This window comes from Pristis pectinata, chromosome 5 (assembly GCF_009764475.1).
Source record: "Pristis pectinata isolate sPriPec2 chromosome 5, sPriPec2.1.pri, whole genome shotgun sequence".
NCBI classification, from domain to species: Eukaryota; Metazoa; Chordata; class Chondrichthyes; order Rhinopristiformes; family Pristidae; genus Pristis; species Pristis pectinata.
This window is the reverse complement of record NC_067409.1, coordinates 38,952,380-38,979,017: the sequence shown is the minus strand read 5'-3', so window position 1 is coordinate 38,979,017 and position 26,638 is coordinate 38,952,380. Positions and strand designations below refer to the sequence as shown.

The 26,638-nt window shown below is 38.4% G+C and overlaps 1 protein-coding gene across 8 annotated transcripts in view; it reads right to left on the bottom strand.

Moving 5' to 3' along the window:
- cdk14 (cyclin-dependent kinase 14) overlaps positions 1–26,638 on the bottom strand; it is a 477,589-nt gene that overhangs the window by 213,645 nt on the left and 237,306 nt on the right. For all 8 annotated transcript variants that reach the window (XM_052016680.1, XM_052016686.1, XM_052016679.1 and 5 more), the window contains 2 exons: positions 6,104–6,224; positions 3,298–3,391 (listed from right to left, as the gene is read on the bottom strand). In XM_052016680.1, coding sequence (XP_051872640.1) covers positions 3,298–3,391; positions 6,104–6,224 — 215 coding nt within the window. The remainder of the gene's footprint in view (positions 1–3,297; positions 3,392–6,103; positions 6,225–26,638) is intronic.

Below are 26,638 nucleotides of genomic sequence, written 5' to 3'. Positions count from 1 at the left end.
TAAAAACTAGAAAAGGAACAGGCTGTAAATTCCCAGCAACAAAAATATCTTGTATACACTGTATGGGATTGATGGACTTCTGTACTGTATATGGTTAGCAATTCCTTTCAAATTTACAATCATAACCACAGTTCTTCTGCTGTACAATCTGAAAGCAGAGCCCCCACCTGCAAAATCTGATAAGTACCAAACTGAAAGTCCTACAGGTATGCCATCGAACTGGACCAACAATTTAAGAGTCTAAGTACCTGATGCAGCTAAAAAAATTTGGGAGAATTTGCAACCAGTTGAAAAAAATCCACATGATGTTGAATGACATAGCCAAAACAGTTATAGGATGCAATATTCAAACTATATTGATCTCTGGACAGACTACAGATTTAATACTGCATGTAATTATCATTATCTTAGATAAAAGAAGGAGTTGGAGAAGGAACATTGGCTGAATTATAAAGAAATACTGGGGGGGGAGTGGGAGATTTCCAATTGGAAAGGGGACACCCACAAAAGAGTTAAATGGAGACACAAGAGACTGCAGATGCTGGAATCTGGAGCAACATATAAAGTGCTGGAGGAACTCGGCAGGTCAGGCAGCATCTATGGAGGGAAATGGACAGTCGATGTTTTGGGTAGAGACCCTTCATCTGGACTGAAAGGAAGAGGGGAGATAGTCAGTATAAAGTCTTCCGTATGAAGTCCCTTCAAGGTATGCCTACTTTGAAGACGTTTTCCTCCTCTCTTCGATGGGAGTTCTGCGAGACCCTCTCTCATTGCTCCCCCTCTGTGGTCTCTTCAACCATGTGCTCACCCAGATTCGCTACAACAGCCATGTGTCCTTTGGGTACTTGTCTTCACTGCCATCTTGTCCCATGTGGCTTCCAGATCCTTTTCCAGGCCTCCCAGTTTGGCCCCAGCAAGGTTACATGGTATTTGTGTTCAATTGATTGCTTCTCCCTCCATTCTTCCCTCCACCCTGTGCAGATACCTGCTGGCCCTCTCTCCACCTTTTTATACTGGCCATCTCCCCTCTTTCTTTCAGTCCAGATGAAGGGTCTTGACCTGAAGTGTTGACTGTTCATTTTGCTCCAAAGATGCTGCCTACCTTGCTGAGTTTCTCCAGCAAGAAATTGTTTGTGTGTGTATACAGGTCTTGAAAATAATATATTATTTTCATGGTGAATTACCAACATGGGCAATGATTTCAGAATTGGGTGTTATACTGGGGTTTTGATAATAGCTCTTTGAAAGAATGTGCAGAATAGCCTCTCTTATCTGTAACAGTTAAAGATTCACAATGCCAATGGATTTTTCAAATCATAACACTCGTATACAAGCTGTCTACTTTTGATCAGATTAAAGTTATGTTTCAGCTAAGTAAAAAAAAAATCAGTCTCACTCAATGCACTTGCCCTCAGGTGAAGCTTGACGTGATATTTTGTAAGAATATCCAAAAAACAGCACTTGTGTATCATATCATTGGGAATCACACCATTTTTGTCATTCTTTGATGTCTTAAATCTATAAAAGTGAATTTAAGGAACCATAATCACAGATAACATCATCAAACTGTTCAAGAAATCTCTGTATCACAATCTGCATAATATATGTTATCTCAAATAATTTCCAAGTCATTCTTAACACATAACAGGAAAAGAATTGACTTTAATTCTAAGTTTTTCCCATTTAATCAGCTGTTCTAAAAACTGAAAAAAAAACTGCTCTTTCCTTTAACTGGACCAAACAAGATCCCATTTTTTTTTTAAATTTTATTTATTTACAGCGTGGTAACTGGCCCTTCTGGCCCAACGAGTCCGCGCCGCCCATTTTAAATCCAAATTAACCTACCTGTATGTCTTTGCAATGTGGGAAGAAACTGGAGCACCCGGAGGAAACCCATGCAGACACAGGAAAACGTACAAACTCCTTACAGACAGCGACGGGAATCGAACCCCGATCGCTGGCGCTGTAATAGTGTCGCGCTAACCGCTACACTACCGTACCGCCCTTAACCTCCTTCTTAACCTCCTGCAATATGTCAGAAAATGCCAGCATTTTTGCACATAACTGCCGCTGTATCTCAACATGTGATCGCTTGTTTTGGTACTCTTGCATCAATTTGGTGCTCTAAACTTACTGGGAAAAGGAGCTGGCAATTTTGCAGCTGTACTCCATGCTGAACAGCCCACCCTCCACTCCATAGAGTCTAATGGAGGAGCAGAAGCATTCACACTGCGGAATCTGCTCCTGGGTTAGACCCAGTGCAAGGTGTGAAAGCCCATTGACTTCTTTGGGGATTATAGGGTCATTGGAAAGAATAATAAGTTTCCTTATTTGAAAGAATGTATTTAATATTTTTAATTATAAGTATTTTATATGTACGTTTATACCGAGAGTGCAAGTGCTCAGAAGCAGCACTCTTAAGAATGCTACTTCTGAGCTAAGGCTGACACAATAATTAAGCTTTGTCATTGTTCAACGTGGCTTGAAATTGGGACCGTTTTGGAAAGACTACAAAAAGTCACTGTTCCTGAACATAAAAATGACTACCATTGTTACTGGTTATTTTTTATCCCGCACTATATATTTTAATGCTGCAACCTGTAATTAATGACCAAAATGCAATATCAAAGTTAATAATACTCAAAGCCAAAATAATGCCCTGGATTTTGTTTGGTTTCTACACGAGACTGCCAGCACTTCTGAACATGTGCCAGCATGTTTTGGGGAAACCTACGTGAATAGAACAGCTCTGAATTTGCTGACCAAAGTTTGCCAGTGATTTCCCAGTTGTGCTCCACCACTGGAGTTCAATAGGTGGAGCAGAAGCTTGCTGAGAACAGAAAGAATAAGTTACATTTTTATTTATGTTTTGTTAATAATTTTTTAAAATTACATTTTTTAAAGTTATTTTATTTTCGTAGTTTATTTCATTTCAAACATTAAGAAGCATTGATCATTTCTGATAGATTTGACAGATAGCAAAACTGTGGGGGGTGTGGGGGAGGTTGTTTGCCAGCTGCCAAAAGACATCTGGATGAATTTCATAGGTTGGTCTTGTTTGGCCCACTCATGCAACCTCATGCTGCTCAGGACCTCCCCATCAGATCTTGCTTCAGCAAGGCTGGACTTCTGGACCTGGAAGTAATAAGTTCAGGGAAAACAGGTAGCTGGACCTACTCACAAAAACTGAGGCCATAGGTTTCACCTTGTTAAAACCATCATTACATATGTGTACATCAGTTCCTTCACTTAATATCCTAATGGTGTACAAAGTCTTAGGATTAAAAAAATACTGACCAAAAATATTCGCTCCAATTGATCCTGAATATCTTTCATTCCAGGGAAGGCAGCAACTCCTTGAATCATTTCGACAAAAATGCAACCCACACCCCTGGAAAAGAGAACAATAAGTACTTGATGAAGAGCTTACTTTAAATTGCTCAAGTACAAGTACATTGCAGAAGGAAAGACCAAATGTGACATTTTAAATAATACAATAGCTTTTAATTAAAAGCACAGTAAAACAGAAGCGGAACTAACTACAAGTGTACTCCCTTATAACCCAATAGTATAAGGAATAATAAAAGCATATCAAATTTTCAGCATTTTTTAATTGAACGTCAAGAAGAAAAATCATGATTGTAATTCGTATTTAGCAGTATGCATAGAGCAAACCATTATCGTAATTTATACTTAACAGCATGCACAGGGTAAATCATTATGAAACCCCTTGAGATATAGTACAAAAGGGATTATTATAGTTAAAATGAGTCCACTTTGTCAACAAACAAAGGAGATCTATTGACCAAATTGCCACACATCATTTACTTTTATTAGAGAAATCTTAAATGGGAGACAGAGAAATTAAATCTTAATCAGTATTTAAAATCAGAATCCACATTGCCCGTTTCAGACTTTGGTTGCTATATTTGGAACGGTTTATTTAACCTTGACACTCCAATAAAATGATTAACACCCCAAGCTGAGGTCACTTACTCCCCGCAATGTTAAATTTCACCAAACAGGAGCTTCACTGTAGTGAAATAAGTCTGCCGTATTTCCAAATACACACAAATAATTTTCATGTTTGTGGGGAGATCAGATAGCACTAATCAGTATCTTCTACTTCATTTAATAAGAACTCTGGCAATTAGTTTGTGTTGATGCCAATAAGTGACACAAATGAAAATTTTCAACTACTGTATGTTTTCCAGGAATGTATTACAGGAGGTAAATTGGTTGATCACTGTAAGGAAACTAATTGCTACGAGTTTAAAATTTACTTCACTAGCCTCAACCAAAACTGATATAAAGATTTGAGCAGTGAAAGAGAAATTTTAGGACATCAGCACCATCATGGCAGTGCAGGTAAGAAATTAAAAAGTCTAATGCTGATATATTCATGTAACACCTATTTATACAAGGATCTAAGGCAGCAGTTATATTTCCTTAAATCAGTCAAGAAAGTATGTAACTTGCCCTAGATCAATACTTCCCTACATTCTTATGCAGCAGGCAAAGAAAGTTAATGCCTGGAGTAAAAAAATCAAACTACTGAAGGAGTTCAGTGGTTCAGGCAGCATCTGTGAAAGTAGAGGAATGGTTGACACTTTGGGTTGAGACCCTGCATTGGACCGCAACCCAAAACATTGATCTATCCCTCTGTCTCCACAGATGCTGCCTGACCCGTTGAATTCCTTCAGCAGCTCGGGTTTTTTTTTGCTTCAGACTGGAACATCTGCACTCTCTTGTGTCTCCAAGTCAATATCTAGGCTCAGGAGGAGAAGTGGGTTAATAACAGCATAAGCCACGATAATGCAGCAAACAGACAGCATGGGAATTTTCAGTGCACTAGACATCTGTAAATATTCTAGAGCTCAGCACAGATGCAACCTGTTTTATGGATCTCATGGGCACACATCAACTAAAATAATAACAAACATTATGACAAAAAGAGGCACAGTAGGTCTGCTGTACAGCAAGAGAATGATATGTTTTAAACAAACAAATTTGACAAAACATAAAGAAATACATTAGTGCCATTTACACCAAAAATAGTAAGTAAGCAGCCTTCAGATCATATGCCTAATATCAATACATTAATCTTCTCACACATTACACCAGCTGCAAAACAAAAAAAATCACAATATTTTGCATTTGAACTTGGCACTTCACCTGCATCCATACTTCCAACCACAAAGGGCAGGGTGCTATAAATGTAAAAGAGTACTTAACAGCTCTCAATTTAAGGTTTTTTTTGGATAGCTTCACAAAAGGTGCCAAAGAATAGCTCACTGTAACAAGGGAGAAATTGATAATGTATCTGCACTCTTCTAGCTGTTCACCCACTTTCACTTCAAAACCAGTTTTCTGCAAATATGACAGTCTAATTGATTGATGTGCACATCATTAGCTAAGGAACATTAGTCTTTAGTTACTGTCTCAATTCTCTGAAGGACCCACTGAAGCACAAAAATAACCTCTAGCCATATTTTAGTGGTGTCCCACCATTTCCCCCCACAGTCACTAATTGCAGTTTTGAGCAGCTGGTGAAATGTACCAGTGCCCCAGCCATGAGCACTCTTTCACAGCATCCATCATATATGCAGGAAATCATTCAAGTCTCTTCTCTGACATGAACTGTTCATTTCAGATGACTAACTTCCAAACTACTACTTGTACTGTAGTTAAGAAAGTCAATTATCAAAATTTCTCACTCTACAGAATGGCACAAAATATTTAAAGCCATTGTAAACAGTAAATATATTTTTAATGTTGAAACAATGAATATATGTTTAATGGTAAAACTTTTGGCAATGTAATAACTTGTGTGTTTTAGCAGACTGTATTACAACAACTAGGGTAATCAATACTTATTTTGACTAAATATAACAGAATAGTATAATTCTCTTTCTCACTGATCTGTCTGTAGTATGTTAAAAATGCCTCGTCATATGAATAAATATCATCTGTGAGCCATTTCAAGTATATCTATACATTGACATCATGACAATTTTAACACTAACCTATATTTCCTTAAATCAGTCAAGCAGAAATAAAAGCAGGTAAAAAAAATCACCGTTGTCCAGGCAATTGCACCTACCACATGTCAAGGCAAGTGGAATATTCTGTAGAACCCAAGAGGACATCTGGAGGTCTGTACCATAGGGTAACTACCTCATTGGAGTATGTGTGGCTGGGTACTGACTTGGCTCGGGCAAGTCCTGAAAATAGAATGGAAGATTAGACGTTAGAACAGTGAATGTTATTCTCAAACAAAAAGCCCAGATTTTCTTAACACTTACTGTATGAATAAAACTAGGTACTGCTTCTGAAATAGAACTAGTTAATGTTTAGCCACTATAACAGTTCTTGCAATATACTTACAGGAATTTAATTAATTAAACATTTGCCTCAAATTAAACATTTCCCAAAAGTTTAATAAAGCTTTTTTCATGATTGACAGTTTTGTCCAAAATGAAAATAGTGTTTTCCAGCTGCACCTCCGAAAAATGGGTATGTCAAAAACTCAACATTTAGATTGTGTAGGCACTCATATCTGAGAACATACTTGTCAATTGTTTCTAGACTATGTAATAATAATTCATTAAGACGTCTTATATTATTGTCCTGAGAACATTCACATCAATGATCAACAAAATGTAAATTAAGAATAATGAAATGGAGCATCAAAAACATAGCTGATAAAATATTCCACAGCAATAAGAAGGTAGATTGAAAAATCAGCTCAGAGTCCGTTCATGACAGAGGTTCACTGTACAAACTGGACTTTATGAATTAAAATGCAAATTGACATAATCAATGCACAAAAATATTTATAACTATTCATTGCTATTACATGTAGCCCTTGAATTTTGGAAGTCTTGAAAGGAAGGTAACATAAAGGGGAGTAAATATATACTGATTGAATATATTCTTTGTTTTGGTGCTAGTCTGTTCAAATATCTATTAATCAGATCTATATTATCAATTTGGCAGACCTACTAATATTTCCTTTATATTGGATAGAATTGTACTGAGCGAGGTGGTGTTCAGCCATTCACGCCGAAGTCAATCCCAGACTCATGAACACATCTGGCAGTTCACCACCAAGTCCAACAGCAGGGAGCAATACAATGGACTTTTTATGCCGGGGGAATTATTATGCAGATGGCAGTGATTTCAATGAGGATTCTAGGCTAGCAATTTAGAAAGCAAAGGGGAAAAGCAAGTTGTTTTTGTGACTTTGCTTTAGTTCACATTTCCAATGATTTCCAATTGTTTTGCGCTTTCAATTTCCTTTACAGTTTAATTTTTCAACTATTTACTTCAAGTTGTAGTGGTTTCTAAATGTCCCTGAATGTCAAAGATTTGATTTTAAAAAAACAGCAATCAGGTACAGTTCTGACAGAAGGCACAACACTCCCTTCAGCTTTGCATCTGCCCAGGATGTTCACACTATGCCATCCAAAGCCCAGCCACAGGCCAAAAGTCACGGCTAGATTTTTAAAGGTGAGAAGAGCCAGCACCTTTTACATCCATCCCAAGTGTGTGGGGTATGATAGAAAGCTTGGTCACAATATTCAAATTAGAAGTAGATTTTTGGATATTATAAGAATTGAGGGTTATGGGATTAGTATAGGAAAGTGGCAATGAGGCAAAAGATCAGCTATAATCTTATTGAAAGATGGAGCAGACACACACAAAATAACCTAGTTCACTCTTATTTCTTATGGTTCTTATGTGTCTATGGACAGGTTTCTAGGCACCAGGCATAGTCTCGCACAATCTAATGGATCAGAGTATACATACTCCCTTTCACAAAAGCATTATAAAAGTATTTTAAAGTCATTATCAACTCATTAGCAAGTTATCTACACCACTCTCAGGAATACATTTCAATGTATTCACAACTAATATGCAAGTATTTCAAGATGAAATTATGAAATGAACTAGCAAGGTTTATCACTTTAGATCTAATTTTACTTGGAGGAATGAAACACAGATATGCTAATAAGTTATTAGAGAGATTGGATATGGCATTGTTCTGGGAGGAGTGCACATAAGTTACATATTCTTTCATTAAAATAAGGCAAAATAACTGGAGAGAAATCATTGCTCTGTAATTTGGTCCATCCTGTCACTGCTCAGTCACCTCATTTCCCCCCACACTTAATTAGGTAGGATCCATAACACTGAACTTGTTTGCCGAGAGCACTCAAGGCAAACAATTGGCAAGGCCCTGGCAGGGTCTCACACAATAGAATCTAGTCTGATGGACTGGCCAGAACAAATCCTGTCTGCAAAACTGGTGAGGAAAACTTTGATGGCAAAGCCATGCTTCATCTTTACCACTGTCAAAGCCATCAAGCCTTTCTAATGATCCTGAAACTCCCTGATATAAGGAACATTCAGAAGCATACATAAACTTAAAACGTTCTTAATAAATTGTTATAAATGTCTAAAAATAAAAACAAAATATTGAAAATACACCAAATGCAAATAATCCAGAAAGAAGCAATTTATTTTATTTTAAATAAAAACATAAACATGATGGAAAGATTCAGCAGATCAGGCAGCTCCTGGGGAAAGAACATTTCAGGTTGAAGATCCTTTTTTGGTTCTGATGAAGGTTCTTTGACCTGAAACATTAACTCTTGTTTCTCTTTCCACAGATGATGCTGTTTTCAGTATTTTCTGTTTTTATTTCAGATTTCCAGCATTTGCAGCTTTTTGTTTATCTTTCAGTGTATTCTTATCTCACTTCCCTACAGCTGTAAAATTTCCATTGAGATGAATGGGATCGTGACCCTGAATGAGTTTGCAGATCCTGCACCAGGTCTAATCTGGCATAAATTATGTGGGCTGAATCCCCAGCAGAGGTGTTGGAGAATCTCAGTTTGTTTGTGCTCCAGTGCTGGACTCACTGTGACGTCCAGCAGTGGAACACAGTGATAGATTCCTAGCCTGAAACCCGTTAATAAGTTTGAAACTTTCATATCTGGATGTGTATACAAAGTCCCGCACCTATTTGCTTTTACTGATAATAATGCCAACATGTCATCACTCACTGGCATGACTCAGCCCATTCTTCTCAGACAGCAGTTACTATTGGATAGGACCTCGTTTATTGCTCATCCCAAGCTACCCCAACAAAATGGCGCTTGATATTCTTAATGGGCAGTTAAGAGCTGTACTCAAGCTGTTCGAGGACTGAAGTCATGCTAGTTCAGAGCAGGTCCAACGGGTTTCCATCCCAAAAGGACATAAGTGAGCTGGGACAGTTTTTAAAACAATTAGATAACTTCTTGTCCCCAACTATTACTGATATTTCTGGGGAAAAAACCTAAATTCAAATTCTCATTGCTATGGTGTGATTTGATTTTGCGCTTTCTAGATTACTTATCTATAACTCTAAACAATATTCTACTTATCTAAATCTACACAACAGTATCACGTCTATACCACACTTCCAAAATATCACAATTTGGAATGCAGACTGCTACGTCCTTGGATTTTCACTCATGTGTAAATAAAAGGCGTCAATCTGATTGAAATGGATCAAAAGATTTCCATTTTGCAAAACATGTTTCCTGAAAAGACTTCATCCATTTTTTTTCTCTCCAAGTTCTTACGAGCTGATGATTCATACCTAGGTGACAGACCAGGCTTTAAGTGTTCAATTCCACTCTAAACTTCTTAATTTAAGTCACTTCTGTAACCTTTGGGCAATAGTTCACTGCTGGAACACTCAACTATAATCAATAATTGCAGAATATGAAATCTTGCTTTGGAGCCTGACATATAACATCAAAAAGCATCTGAAGGTCAAAGAATGATTCAGAAACAGCAGTTTTCCTTTGAGGTTTTCCAGACACTAACATGCCCCTTTGAGTTATTAATTTAAATATTCTGACAATTCAGGATGCAAGATCTTATACATTTAAATTGCATCAACATTCATAGATGTAGACACTGACTTTATCTCACATACTTCATTTTGTTCATACCATTATACAAACATCCAAGAGTGGAGCACAAGCTATTATTCAAAACAAAACACCTGGCTACAGGTAAACAAAGGATGAGATTACTCTGCATAGTAGGTGTAATAACTTCACACCCTAGTTCCTGAATTGTTACCATGACTACCCTGCAGGAAGATGTGCTTTATCTTTTGAAAGGATAGATCTTCAGATGACATTAGAACTGGATGTTTTGAGGGTTCACATGAACTGAAAAGTGCAAGAAAAATATACAAAAGCTCCAAGCTGAGCTATCCATTTGTGCCATAACTAAGATTTCCTCCACTCAATTAAACTATCAAATTGGTCAGTCTGTGCATTGATCATCATAGACATATCCAGTCTTGGTTCTCTGCAGAAAAATACCTCCTATTTTTCTTTGCTTTGGCAGACTCTCACTATGCACTCTGGTTTATCAAATCACTTTTAAATAGCAAAATATATAGGAAGACCATTTTTTGGCACTTCTGTGATCAGGTTGAATATTTGTGAATGAACATTTATGGCTTCACAAATTAATTTCCCAAAAGGTTTCAGCATGCAGCCCTGCTTTGTCATAAGCCCTGTTTCAAAGCTTCGTCCTGGTTGGCAGGTTTCTTTCTCCTCGCACTTGCGCACGTGCCCCCACCACACCCCCCCCCCAACCACAACTACCTCCCTCCTCACCCAAAATGTTTCCTTTCTATTTTTTTCATTTCCACATTTTCCTGCTATAATCTGGCTGAGACATACCAGCTTCAAGGTCTCTGTTAACATTGTTCCATGGTCAGATATGGGAAAACATGGAAGCTGGAAATCAGTGGGGCTTTCATTCCACTGTCTATAAACATGAGAATATGAAGGAAGACATTTGATTTCTCAAAATGATGAGAGGACTATAATTGATGGAAATGACATTTGAGATGGAGAGGAACTGCTGGGGATGTATTTCACCTATCTAGGCTATATTCTGGGGAAGCAAGTCTTCTCACATAATCACTGCTCTCCAGAAGGGATCATAAGAATGGGTTGTAGATGCAGATTTGCTATGTTTTTTTTAAATAAAATCAACAAGCTTAAGAGGACAATTTCAATTATGAACAGTAAATTGCTAATTGGTTGAAATTATATGGAGTATAGACTACTGCTGTTTCCAAGAACTGTGGATGATTGCTTCAGGGATTGGATAGAAAGTGCTGCTTTGAGTTCTTAACACAAATTATCTGACAATTCAGAATTAAAGGTCTTACACATTTAAACTGCATTAAAATTCATAGATGAAGACTCTGAATTTAGTTCCCAAGCTTCACATTGTTCATTTCTTCACAAACCATCTAATACTGGAGCACATGCTATTCTTCAAAGCAAAACAGCTGGTCATGGGTAAGGGAAGGATAAGATTTTTCTGTAGAGAAACAACAGTAGATATGTCTGTGAGGACCAATATGATATGCTGTTCACTTGATTAATCAGCTGGAGGAAATATTGGTTATGGCATATACAACTAATACAGCTTGGAACCTCTGTATATTGCTCTTGCACATTTGAATTCATGTGATTGTAAGGATATAGCAGACTTAAGGGGTAAGGGGTCTGAAGGTCTTTCCTCTTTCAGAGAGAAAGTGTTAGGTTGCTTTCCAAATAGAAACAAAGCTGAAAACTAAAACTCAGTCAAGCATTCTAGTTATGAATTGGACATAGGGTAGAGCACTATGCCATTAAATGAAATTTCTCCTATATAATTTACATTAATAATTTGCAGCTTAGATTATATATAGATGCACTGTAATTGATTGCAATTTTGGAAAGGAAATCCAATATCAATGCTTGATTATTTTTTAATTTAACTTTAATGACCAAGTAAGATGCTGAAGCATCTCTGAAGAATGTGCTTATTAGCATAAAGTTTAAAAGGTACCAACATGGTGTAGTCTCTACACCACAGAATAGTTTCACTCTTTCTATTAATACAACTGTGATATATTGTTTAGTGACATCACAGTCAATTACTACAGAAATTTAAAACAGTATTTGTTTACAAGACTGTCACCTTTTAAAGGACATGTAACTAAAATAAATGAGGGTTCAACTTTTAACTCCATTTTGTTCTCTTCAGCTACACAAATTTATAACCAATCCTCCTGATCGTCCTCCTGAGGATGCACAATTCCACCAGTTTTTTGGTTCAACTTGCCCTGGGGGTGTACTTGACACCAGGGCAATGATCGCACCCAAGCCCAACTTTCATAGAACTCTACAGCACATAGAGTTCATTGAAACATCTGTGTGTATAAACACAAGAGACTGCAGATGCTGGATTCTAGAGCAAAAAACAAACTGCTGGAGGAACTCAGTGGATCAGGCAACATCTGCGGAGTCAATGGGATAGTCAATGTTTCAGGCCTAGACCCTGCATCAGTCCTGTGTAAAACCTGCATAAAATCTCTTATTAGCCTCTTTCCTACTAGAAATGTCTCAGTATCTCAATTCTTTCTGCTTAACTACAATTTCTCATCTCTGAAAGCAAGCTGCTGAATACATGTCCAATGCTCTCCAGGATTTTAATATCCTTTCTATAATCGTGGCCAAAACTGCACGTTACTTGAACTTTAATCTAACCATTGTTTTCACGAAGTACTTCTTTGCTCCAGCAATCAATAACTGTGTTTATAAAACTAAAAATGATTTTGTCATTTTTTTTAATGGGTTTATATACCATGACTTGTCATTTTGGTGAATTATGTATTTAGAACTCAAATTCTGTGCTTCTCTTCATCTTTCACTGTCCTTGAATTGGAATTTTGTTCTCCCTTAAGTTGTGACCTTACTTTGCTATATTTAATTCTGTCTTCCATCTGTCTGGCCATTCCCCTATTCACAGTCCTCCACGCCATTTGATAAACTCTCTATTTTTAAGGCAGAGGCAAAGAGATAATTGGTCAGTAAGGAAGTAAAACGATGGGAGTGCAGAGTCAAGGCTACAAACAAACCAGCTATGATCTTATTAATTGGCACAGCAAACTTGAGGGGCTGAGTTATTTCTCCTAGTCCATATGTTTGTAATTTGTACAGTATGCAAAATTCCATCTATACTTCTTACACCCAAGCCCAATTCATCCTCAGAAATATTTTGCAGCAAAACATGTTTGAGATGTCTATAATCGTTGCACAGTGTAATAAAAGAGTTCGAAAGACACTTAACGTACAATCTTCATCTAAAAAATCAAACCCATTTGATCTTTAGCACCACAGATGATTTGTAGGTATAATCGCCTGACCTGATGGCTGCTTTGACTTGCAATCTTTTAAATATTCTTTCTTTAGATGATTACTGCATTAGGTTTAAGCAACTTACAATTGATCTGACAATCCTGAAGTACAGATTTTAAGGCAATACCAGGAGGTCATGAAATAACCTTTCAGGACTTGTTTCACACATCTCCTGTACCTGTTACAAATCACATAGCGTATCATGAGATTGTGAGTTGACATAGCGGATTATATTGTATTAACCACTTACAGATATTAGTAGTAGTAGGCCACTTGATTGATCAGTTGAAAGACTTGATCTATCTCCTAAATTCTGACTGTCCCAAAATCTTTACATGGAATTCAAAGTGAATCTTATTTGAATAGATGAACCCCTCAGCTCAGACTAACTAGTCCTTTCCCTGCAACCACCAAAAAACTTACACCTCCTGGCTCAATGCAACAATGATCAGACCATTCTGGGAGGGAGAATAGGGAGACTGAAGACAAGATAGTAGTACAAAAAATATCCAGCATTCAGGATGCCCTCAGGACAGATAAAATTGTACAAAGTGAACTTTTTTTTTAAACAGTGAGAAACATAATTCAGACTTTAACAAAGGAGATTAATATTCTTTAGCTTCCATTATGTACCACACACTTCAATAATGACACGATGAATTATGTCATAATAAGTAATTGACAATAACTTTCAAGTTGCTCAATTACTCCAAATCTGAAAGGTGGTTAATATTAAAAATACAATCTTTATTACTTGAATGATTAAATTATTACCAGGCCATGTTATTGAACTATTTAAATATGTAATCAGACCCACTTCTGGGGATATGTTCCCATTCACCACAGTCCTTTGTTCGATAATCGCTCCATCTTTTCTCGATCCCCTTAACTGACAACCTTTGCTTGCTTCAGCCAGATAGCTGGCTTATGTCCTGTCACAATATTCTTGTATTTAGCTACGTATTTCTACTCTTCGAATGAACTGCAGGTTCTATCTGCAATGGTGCTAATGATTCACTACCTGTAACCTTGATCAGCACACCTGCTCTCATGGAGAAAGCTGCATGTGTTCACTCCACTCCTATCCCAGGCTCAATTCCTTGCACTGTTTCAGGCACTGGTTTGTTTTCCGTCAATCTCTCATTGTCCATTTCCTTGGAGCTGTGGCCTGTAAGTTTAGTCTGCCAGCACACCAGGTATGGACTTCTTGGCACCAGCCATGCCTATCTGAAAGTAGAGTATGTGCAGGACCAATCCACCCCAAACATGAGTGGCTCCTGGTTCCCTCTTCATTGCCCAATGCTGTGATCCTTTCTGATTTCTGGTCCTTCAGATGGATTGACTCAATCCAATCTACGTCGATGATTGCTTGTACATACTCCAAGCCCATACTATAAGAGGCAACTGGATCCATCTGCCTTCCCTGGCAACTCAACCATTCACCTCTCCTATAACTCAGTCCCTCCTGCATTCATGGCTAATACAATTATATTCTGCCTCAACAGAAAGTGTTTATGGTATTTCAGATACTGGCCTATAATAGACCAATGCTCCTGTATCAAAAGACATGTTCATCAATGCTTCCTCAATCATAAAGTGTACTTAAATGTGCTGTCCTTATTCTCCTGCTGAGCGCCTAAATTCTTTACTACATATGCGACCTCAGTGGGATCATCCCATACCCTTGTTCCTTTGAAGCCAAGATAAACCTGGGCCAATGTCTTTGCTGAGGGGTGAGGGGTTACTGGAGTTTAATCCAGACAAGTGTGAAGTGTTGTGCTAAGGGAGATCAAACTGAGAGGAAAATATACAGGAAATGGCAGGACTCTTAGGAGCATTTATGTACAGAGAGAACTTGGGGTGCAAGTCCATAGCTCCCTGAAAGTAGTAACACAAGTGGATAGGGTAGTAAAGCGGCTTGCCTCCTCTGGTCGGGGTACTGAGGATAAAAATTGGGCATGTCAAGTTGCATCTATACAAAACTTTAGTTAGGCCAAATTCTTTTAAACATTCAAAAGAAAAAGCAGGTGAAAATTCAGATTAATTAATAGAATTTGTGATTTGTGGTAAAGCCTACGACTTAGCACAAGAACACCACCAAGATCTAGCAAATCGCTACAGCGAGCACTTCCTCTTCTCCAACAGTTGCTATTGTCAGCTGCAACTTCAAAACAACCCAGCAGCTGCAATATGAACAAGGTGGCTCCACAGCCAATCAAATCACAGACAGACAGCTGGGCAAGAGGTTTGTACGTGGAAACTGGTTGAGGCAAAGGAGTTGGGGTTTGTGATGCTTGTCTGGATGGAGATTGATGCTTTGTAAAGTAGGGGATTGAAGATCAGGATCTCCATCAGGGCATATGATTGGTGACTGGAATGGGACAGTGGCTGGTAACATGGGGAATTGTTGAGGGATGTGACGGAATAAGACTAACTTAGCTTTGTGGGGTCGCTATCTAACACAATGCAATTCGAACCTTGTTGACCAGGAATGCCCAACAACAGGTACTCCTGGGATAACATAGACTAATTTCCCCAACAACACTTCAATGGGAAATGGGGAATAACATCATTTGGTGAGCATCTGATGCAAAAGAAAATCTCATGTGGATGCTAGCACCACTTGTGTCTGGAAGTGCTGAGCTGAATTTCTAGAGATTGTTGAAATGGCCTGGAAATGGTTGTTATAGCACTTTACTTTGAGAAAAGTGCATTTTCAATTGAGTAGCTTTGAAATATTCAGCACTACGTGACTGTACTTCCAGGCAAAACTCCATAACTAAACCGTATCAGTAAAACACTACATGTAGCCATTAATCTCAAATCTATGGGGAAATAGGAGAGACTGCAAATGAGGCTGAATTTGAGTGCACTACTTATTTTGTATAATTGCACTGCATCAAGTTAACTTCACTCTAAGGGCATAATACACTTCTATTTATCACAACATTGATAATAAAGGACATGAAATTTTGTCATGTGCTTAATGAAATAAAGAAAATTCAATTCTGTGTGTACTATTATTGCTTCTGGAAGATATTATCATATATATGAAGAATGCCTTCTGCAAATACTTCTCTGCCTCAAAATTGAAATAATTTTAATTTATAGGTATTATGGCGCTGGACTTTCACATCGGTTTAAAATGTCTGGGAAAATAAATTTCTGATCACGTCTGTTAAGAAAAATTACAGAAAAATGATCTTTAAAAATATTACCCTAAACTTATGGAATTTCTTAAAGTTAACTAATTCTTTCAATAAAGAAACAATAATATTTGTAGATGTCCATGAAATTGCCTTTGCTCCATAATAAATCAGGGAAATTGATTCTGTAAGCAATAAATAGCAAAAGCAACACATAATTCGGCAAACTTTTCAGACGCAAAATATGAAAGTGACAGCCCATGGAGCCCTTTTGTGAAGGAAATGCTAATCGAAGTGCTTATAATGTTTTCAGCATTATAATGAGCATTATCAATAAATCTGGTAATCTGCATTGTTTTGCTAAAGTTCATGGGAAAGTGCAGATCTCACATTTTAAATAGGCAGTGACCTCATGAAAATATGATTTGCTAACTTTTTAAGTTTGATTGGAAGAGGATAAAGCAATGCATGTGTTATAATGATGCAAAATATGTATTATGCAAATGTCGTCACAAAATTGATGCTTTTTGATTACCATATAAAATCAAACAGAAAATATTGTCAATTATTCACAAAGGCACTCACTTCCAAATTGACAGAAACATTAAATTATTACTTTGTAATCTTAATCTCACTCTACAAATTCTGAGACTTTTACATGGTTCACAACTGCTTCCAGTGCCCACTGAACTTTTATTAGTGTTGTATAACTACAATTATATGCTGAAACGTTGTGCTTAAATCACATTCTTCTAAATTAAAGTCTGCCTTAATAGATACATAAAAGTTCATATTTTATCCAAAAGTAATGTTTATTAAATCAAAAATATTAATATTGAAAAATAGACAAATTCTCATTTTACCTGCCATCAGACAATAGAGGTTACCATGCTATCATTCCGAGCCACTTATACAAAAACTGCAGAGATAAACAATCAGTTTCTAATCAATGACATCGCCCAGTCCATCACCCATTGCTTTCAACTATAGCCTCATATATAACTTACGCAATACCTGAATATGTTCCATTGCTGAGGCATGGACCTCAGAACAGTACAACAAATGCTAACTGCTTCATTTCAAGTCTTCAGTATGATTTGTACTGTGATAAATTAAAAGCCTGCTACTTTTTCTTTTTGAAGGATTTTTTAAAAATTAGATTTTTTTTGTGCACTCACACAATCATGGAAACTAAGTTCTATTTCCTCAAAATGCAGTGTTCACATTTGCTTGAGGCCTTTCCAATGTTATTACGTTGAAAGTTTCTTATATACAGAACATTTCCAATTGCACTTTATGCTTTTAGAGGATAAGTACGCTGAACCAGCATCCATATAAAAAACTTTGTCTGACCATTTCTTTTATCTAACAAAGTGAAAAATATGGGGAAATGAATTACTGCTCCAAACCAAGACTTTAAACTATATGCCATCAGCATACTACCTGATAAAGGCAGGCATGAGAGGTCAATGAAAATGCTTTTAATTCACATATTGCATTGAGATTCTTCCTTGGTTCCTGACAAGCAAACAGAAGATAAATAAAGGACTGCAGATGCTGGAATCTAGATGAAAAACACTATGATGCTGGAGGAACTCAGCAGGCCAGGCAACATCAGTGAAGAAAAGCAGGCAGTCAATGTTTCAGGTCAGGACCCTTCTTCAGGACTGAAGATAGGAAAAGGGGAAGTCTGGAAGTCCAATATATAGGAGGGAAAAGCAGAGCAGTGATAGGTGGACAAAAGAGGGGAGGTGGGGTGGGCACAAGGAATGATAGGTAGATGCAGGTAAGAGATAGTGATAGGCAAGTGCGGGGGAGATGGGGAGAGCAGATCCACCAGGGGATGGGTCAAAGATAAGGAGAGAAAAGAAAAAAGGGGTAGCAAAAAGAGTGAGGGGCTAGGAAAGGGAAGAAGAGAAGAAGCATGGTGTGGGGAAGTGGGGTAGGGATTACCTGAAGTGGGAGAATTCAATGTTCATGCCGTTAGGCTGCAAGGTTCCGAGACAGAAAATGAGGTGCTGTTCCTCCAGTTTGCATTTGGAATTCTCCTGGCAGTGGAGGAGGCCGAGGACTGACATATCTGTGATAGTGTGGGAGGGGGATTTGAAATGACTGGCAACAGGGAGATGCAGAGTGCGGTTACGGACAGAGAGCAGGTGTTCTGCGAAACAGTCACCTAGTCTGCGTTTGGTCTCACCAATGTAGAGGAGGCCACACTTGGAATAGCCCCACATTTTCCATCTTGGAACCTTGCAGCCTAACGGTATGAATATTGAATTCTCCCACTTCAGGTAATCTCCACACCCATCATCCCATCATGTTTCTTCTCTTCTTCCCTTTCCTAGCCTCTCTCACTTTTTTCTACCCCTTTGTTCCCTTTCTCTCCTTACCTTTGAGCCATCCCCTGGTGGATCTGCTCTCCCCACCTCCCCCGCACCTGCCTATCACTATCTCTTACCTGCATCTACCTATCACCACTTTGTGGTCACCCCGCCTCCCCTCTTTTGTCCACCTATCACTGCTCTGCTTTTCCCTCCTATATATTGGCCTTCCCCTTTTCCTATCTTCAGTCCTGAAGAAGGGGTCCTGACCCAAAACGTTGACCGCCTGCTTTTTTCCATGGATGCTGCCTGGCCTGCTGAGTTCCTCCAGCATCATTGTGTTTTTCAAGCTAACAGAAGGGTTCTAGAGTGTAGTTAGAAAATCCATTCCGGGAACACAATACTTTTAGTATAACGGGACAGATCAGAATTAGGTTTATTATCACTGACATATGTTGTGAAATTTGTTGTTTTGCGGCAGCAGTACAGTGCAAGACATAAAAATTACTATAAGTCACCAAAAAATAAATAAATAAAATAGTGCAAAAGAGGAAAAAGGAGGTAGAATTCTTGGACAACTCAGATATCTTATGGCGGTCTAACTTCCCCTTTCCCCCACCTGAAATCACCAGTGTTCCCTCATGTTTTAATCTGGCATCTTAAAGCAGAGCTGCCACCTCGCTGGCCAGGGTACCCTGATGTCCCGTGGCATGTTCATTGCAGCAACTGGGTCTCAAGCAAAACAATGTGGAGACGCTCCCTGAAATGCCCATTATCTTCTGATGGACAAGAAGCTGGAGGCAGAGGTTTATTGCTGTAAAAGTCATAAATGATTTTTAATATTTGTTTTATGTGTCATGGAGTTATCAGATCATAAAATCACATAGCACAGAAACAGGCCCTTTGGTCCACAGAATCCAAGCTGACCACCAAACACCTATTTACACTAATTCCATTTTTTATTCTTTCCCACATTCTCATTAACTCCTTACAGATTCTACCACTCACCCATTCACAAGGATCAATTTACATTAGCCAATTAACTGACCTAATTTGGGATGTAGGAGGCTAAAAATTCATGCAGTCACATGGAGAATGTGCAAACTTCACATAGACAGCACCAGAGGTCGGGATTGAATCCAGGTCTCTGGCAGTGTGAAGCAGCATCTTTGTGAGCTGTACCACTGTGCTATCACAAACATCCAATCACAAAAACAACCCTCCACCATCACCCTCCATCTCCTATTGCAAAGCCAATTTTGGATCCAGTTTGCCAACTTCTCAAGAGCCCTAACCTTTTGGACTAGTCTCCTATGCGAGACCTGGTCAAAGGCCTTAGTGGTTTACATGGACTTCACATGTACTGCACTACCCTCACGGATACACTTTATGTCCTCAAAAAATTGACAAATAAAAAAATTGTTTTGCAGTGAGAGTTAACCATAAAGATCTAAATAACCTGTAAAACAAAGTAAACCAAAATAATTTAAAAACTTACATTCCCCTTTGCCTCCTAATTCTTTGCTTAACAATCTCCAGTAAAATCAAAGGGATAATGGATCATGGGCCAGGAATTCTAACGTCTGGAATGTACAGGGAGTCCAATGGCAGAGTGGACTGACAGATGCAGCCTTCCACATCCAACAATAAATCGCAGACTTCCATATTTGACAGCTAAGGCACAAAAATCTGTAACCTATTGCGGTTTCAATAGATGAACACTGCCAGTTTCAATCAGAACTGCAGAAATAGGCAACACGATTGATCCTGGTGTATGTATGTTTAGATTTTTATCTATTGTACAACATTTGAAAACACACAGTTGCAAATTTTAGTTTCTATTACTGAGTGTCATTATTTCCAAATGATTCAAATTTCCTATTGCTCTATCAAAGAATAAAAAAAATCACAGTTATTTAATATGCATTGCCTCCCCTGAGCAGCCTATTTATTCCTATCATCCCTATCATAGACTATATCATATAGTTAATGGACACAATGCAGATTATTGGTATCTTACCATTTGGAACGTACATTCATAAAATCAAGGATGTCAAGTCAATGATGAATTAGAGATCAAATTAATTATTTATTAAGATCCATTACACTAATACTACAAAGAATAGTACTGAAGATAATCCTATTAACAATAGTAGCTTCAGAGTGTTTCCTCACATTCATTGTCTTGCTAAACAAGTGACCAAATATACTCTTAAGGAAACAGCAGAGGCTCTAACCAATTGAAAATTTCTGAAAAAAATGTAAGTTAATAGATAAGATAGAGCAGGGTTTAAAAAGAGGGGAAACCAAAAGAACTGCATATTGCTCTCAAAGAGATGGCAGTTTTATTGTTTGGTGTGTATATTTGTTTAATTTTCCACCCAGATCGTACAATCATGCTGTGTGATATTAGTATATGAATCTTAGCAATCCCCTGAAATTTCCCTCTCATTCTAAATGGATTAGTACATATGCTCAAATAATGAGCCTAATGTCTCCAATAATAGCAGTGAAGGGGACTTCAATACAAGTGCCAAGGCCTTGCAACACTTCAGTCATTTACATGTCTTATTGCGAGGAATCTACACATGTATACTAATCAGCACAGGTCTTTTAACCATAATTATTCATAAATATATTGTAGTTGTATGAATCTATCCCCTCTGCACACAATGTATGTGCATTTTCATGAAGACATTACCCTTTTCAAAATGTCTTAAAAAGTGGATAATACATGATGGTCATGTGTCTCTTCACAGACAGTAAACAGTAGGTTCACACAGTCTGCCTAGTCTATTCACAGAATAATCATTAAAAAAAAACACAAGTAATATTTTAATTAGGTTACATGCCGGCCATTCATTAAAGAAACATTTATAATGTTTTAAACATGTTAATGCTTTATCAGTTTACACCAACAAAGGGCACTAGTTTGCCAGACTGAGCTAGATAATATTCAATGATTGTTTAATTCTGACATTACTATTCAAAAACCCAAATTGTGGGGAAGGATATGGCCAAACACAGACTTTTTCCACCACCACTCCTGTCATGACCCGTCCTACCAATAGGTCAGACTGATCAGAGATGATGACAGTCATACACCATTGGAAATGTTCTTGCGTATCCTGAACATTGATTCCAAACCCTGGGAAGTCTCATAGCTCCAAGCCAAACCACCTACAATTCAACCGATGAATCAATTCTTTTCACTCTAAATACCATTTGGAGGAATCACTGAGGGCAGCAACAAATGCAGGGCACTCAGCACCATGAGGTGGAACTTATAAGGTTTAATACATTAAACAACATAACTAAGGAAACAACAAAACAGGGGAAAGTGGGACCTCAAATAGGCAAATTGCAAAGACCTGTTGGTTATTACTCAAGTGTATTAAAAACAGCTGAGATTATTATAGATGCTTTCATCCTAATCTTATAAAACTCCTTTGATTCTAGAATCATGGTTTACATTGAGGTTCACTTCATTAGTTTAGAAATGGGAGGGAACCAAATCTATCATCACTCATGAAACATTACAGCTAACAGCTGCCATGATTTGCAGAGTGACAGAGGACTTGAACAAGTTTCAGATGGTCAGAGAGTCAAGGTAATTTGTGAAGGTAAATTAAGTCCAGCTGATTAAGCTGGAGGCTTTTTTTTTGAAGAGGTTACCTAAAAAGGAATGCTATAGAGGTTACCTCTGTAGATTGGCAAGGCACCTAGTAAGCTTTTGCACAGGGAATTATTGGCAAAAATAAAAGTTCACAGAATTTGAACCAAACCTGCAACAAGGGTTCTAAGTTAGTTAAGAGGCAAGATACAAAGGGTAAGGAATATACCTTGATTGGAAAAGTATGTGAAGTTCTTTTCCTCAGGGTAGCAGAGAGGCCTTAGCTTCTCTCTTTATACATTAATGACTTAAATACAGTGGTAGAAAGTGTATTCATGTTTGCAGATGATGCTAAGCTGGAAGATATATTAAGTTACGCAGATAGCTGTAGGAAACTACAAAGGGATAGAGAAAAACTAAATGAGTTGTTGAACCTGTTGCTGATTCACAGAAGTCCATTTTATTCCCCCACTGAAGAGGACTGTGATGGTCCCATCAGATCTATTAGTGGCCAATTACAATCCCAGTATGTAACCAGCTTGGGTACTTTATGGCCTGTAGTAATGTGTTACATAGCTCACTTTAACTAAATTATTAAGGGAAATACATCCACTTATTGCAGTTGCCAAAGCTCAACTGAACCAAGTGCAAAATGCATTCAATGTTGGAATAGATAACTATGCAATACAGCTTAAGATAATAATACACTCAACTAACCATAAAACAACACTTACACTTCACACCAATATACTCCACACTACTTCCCTTTTAATAAAAAAATGAACATGGTGTAAGAGATGAACATATTCACATTCAAGAGCAGACGTACACAATTTTCCAGATTTAAGTGCATCACAGTTTTTCTAATTCTTTGTGAGGTTCTCGACAGTATACATGTTTGGTACTTCCTGGACATCTATCCTAGATATTGGTGATGGTGAATGGTTGTCCTCCCCAGGGCTTCCAAGGCACCTCATGGATCTGCAGCTTGGTTTCACTATGGATTTATATCCTATTCTAAAAGCCCACCTCCACCATCAAATAGAATGTGAACATGCAAGTCAGTGCTATTGGACATAGACTTGGGACAAATTCCACAAGGCGAAAAAGTTTGTCATTGCCAGTTTTCCAGATATTCATGCTGTGATGTGGATAAAACATGTTGTTCATCTTTAACAGTTTTATTCAATGTGCTTTAATCATCAGCACAAAATCCAGTTTCACAACCAGGACAAGTGGAAATGTCTGCTCACTGCACCGGACACTAACCGGTACTCCATGCTGTTGCAGCTTCCGCAAGGGAATAGGTCCGTGCCAGCGAAAGATGGACTTGTGGATATGTGCTTCAAGTACAACATTATCATTGTTTGAACCATTCAACAAATCTGCATACTGTAGTACTTACTCAGCCCTGAATATCCTGTACACAAACTGTAGATTTATGTTGCATTGAGTTAAAGCACCCATAGACAATCTGTCCCCAATGACATTGGTCATTGAGTACAGACCACTACAATCGGCAGTAACTTTATCTTTTGTCATTGTGTAGAACTCTGCAAATTACGTTTCCCAAGGTTTTCCACATTGCCCTTGAATACATTCTCAAAGTGAGGTTGCCAATGATCAGTGGTATCATGCTGAATTCCTGTTATACATATGGCACCCTATTACTCAGTGAAGAGAATCCATGTCAGTACTCATTTGTAACCTGGGTAATGGCATTTTTAAATTGTTGCAGTTGTCCACTTGGTTCTCAGTCAATGCATAAACATTTTTATTGTGTACACCTACTGGTCTACATGCATCATCACAATATTCATGACATTCCCCCCAACTTGCTTCGATAGTGAGGGCAGACTGGCCCACCGTTCATGTGGCCCATTTTTCTGCTGAAACCACACTGTTCATCCATGATCAAATCCAAATCAGCCCTCTGCACCCTGCGCTGACTGAGACTCCCTCACATTCATCAGCATCATCTTCATTCCAACAGCAGAGTACCTGAAAGCTCAACTCAAATGCTCTCATCAGTGAGCCTGAACAAGTTCCCCAAAGCACTATCCCAGGAATGCTACAAAATTCCAATGTCTCACTAAGTCCCTCAAATTCACAATGTAATCACCACTAAGTGTGTAGCATATCATGTTTTCAAAGATAAAAAGATATTGGGAAGGAACATGGTCAGGCAGATGTGGAGATGGAAATGCAGATGATTCTCTTCCCCCACATTGGAATCACATATAATAGTCACTCTGCATTTCTATTCCTCATGAATTTTTTGAAATATTACTGCACATTTAAAAAGTAAGACAAATGTGATAACCCACAAAGACAAACATCAATTCAATTATTGCTCAGTCAACTGTATAAAAAGTACTATGAGGTCATCAAGTGCCTATACCACTCTCTACAATTTAGCAATTAGCACCGCAAAGATTGTAGCTCTCCAAAGCATAATTTCATACCAACATGCTGAGTAAACACAGCCGTTGATCATGGTGACTTCAATCAAAAAGAAGACTAAACAATGAATTAATACTGAAATTGCCAATTACCTTCCAAAATTTCCTCATTAAATGTTCAGCTGTGTCATATCCAGTGTTATTTGGCAAAACAAAACAACACAATTTCAAAAGAGATGAGCACAGGTTGCTTTTTGACTGTTTCCTGAGTTGGACCACTCAGTTTATGTTGTGAACCTGACAGACTACAAAGCCTGGTAAAATAACATGTTTTTTTTTGTATCAAAACTGGCTAGTTTGGAAGTAAGTTCATCTGCTCATGACATTAACTCAGGTTCACTCTCTTCCTGACCTACTGAGCATTTCCAATATTCTCTTCTCTTTCATTTCAGATTATAGGCAACCACTGTACCCTGCATATCACACTTCTATTATTGTCTCCTTGTTGCCTCTCCTTTACCCTCATTCATCTCTCTCTCTTCACACATCTCTCAGACAGATCAACAGTGATTTAACAAGCATTCACCTCCAGCTTTTAGATAGCACCGGAAGCATTTTTGTTGATTGAACCCCACCTGAATCATAAACAAACACCTGTTGTATCCACCCCTCCCCTTTGTTTACAAATCAACAGATTTGGTTACTCATTTACCTGGTTCTAATGAAAATTCTTTGACCTGAAAGGCCAACTTGGTTTCTCTCTCCATGGACACTGCTTGACTTGCTGAGTATCTCTAATGTTTCCTGTTTTTATTTCAGATTCCCAACATCTGTAGTTGTTTTGATTTTTGTCAAAGACTAATCACATTACTTTAGAGTCACTTGATAGACCTTCCGTTTAAAAGCCAATACATCCACTTGGATTTGAATGCTTTTAAGCACTTGGCTGAGCAGAGGTTTGGGGCTCCTGCATGCAGACGAAAGGATAGCCTTCTGCTCCAGTTTATTGCTGGCCTTACAACACTGTGCCTCATTGAGTCTAAAGGGACACCATAGACCAAAGGATTTCTAAATATCAAAGACATCCACAAATGTTTTATCTCAGTGACTGCATTGCTAGCCTTGGGTGCTGGACACCAATGACTGTCATGACCTTTCTGGAGTCAGACAAGGCCACGTGTTCAGTGACATCCTGCACTGTGGGAAGCCTCAGACGAAGAGAGTATTACAAAGCAACAAACAAAATGCTAGAGGAAGTCAGTGGGCCAGGCAGCATCCGTGGAGCAAAATGGAGTGTCAACGTTTCAGGTCGAGACCCTTCATCTGCACTGAAAGATAAAGGAGAGATAGGCAGTATAAAGAGGTGAGGGGATGGGGTGGAGCAAGAGCTGGGCAACCAATAGGTGGATCCAAGTGAGGAGGGGTGATAGGCAGATGGAAAAGGAAAGAGTGGAAATTGTGGAGGGAAGAGGGAGGAGTGAAAAAGAGGCTGGAAGGTTATGGTTGGAGGTGACAAAGGGCTGCATATGATGGAGTCTGATAGGAAAGGAAGGTGTAGCATGGAATCAAATAAGGGAGGTGGGGTGGGCAGATAGAAACAGTATGGGAAGAGGACCCAGTGGAAGGAGTTTGTGGGTGAGGGAGAGATGGAATGAGTGGAGGAGGGGAAGAAATAGGACGATATGGGGCAGAGATGGGTGTAGGAAGAACTGGGTAGATCAGGAGACGAGAGAAAAGGGGCAGAGGGGGACCGATTTACTATTACAGTGAGGATACCGCAATCAGTGAGGATAGGCAGCAATACCTCCGGCACGATTATTCTCAACACTGGTGCCCCACAAGGCTGCGTCCTCAGCCCTCTACTCTACTCCCTATACACTCA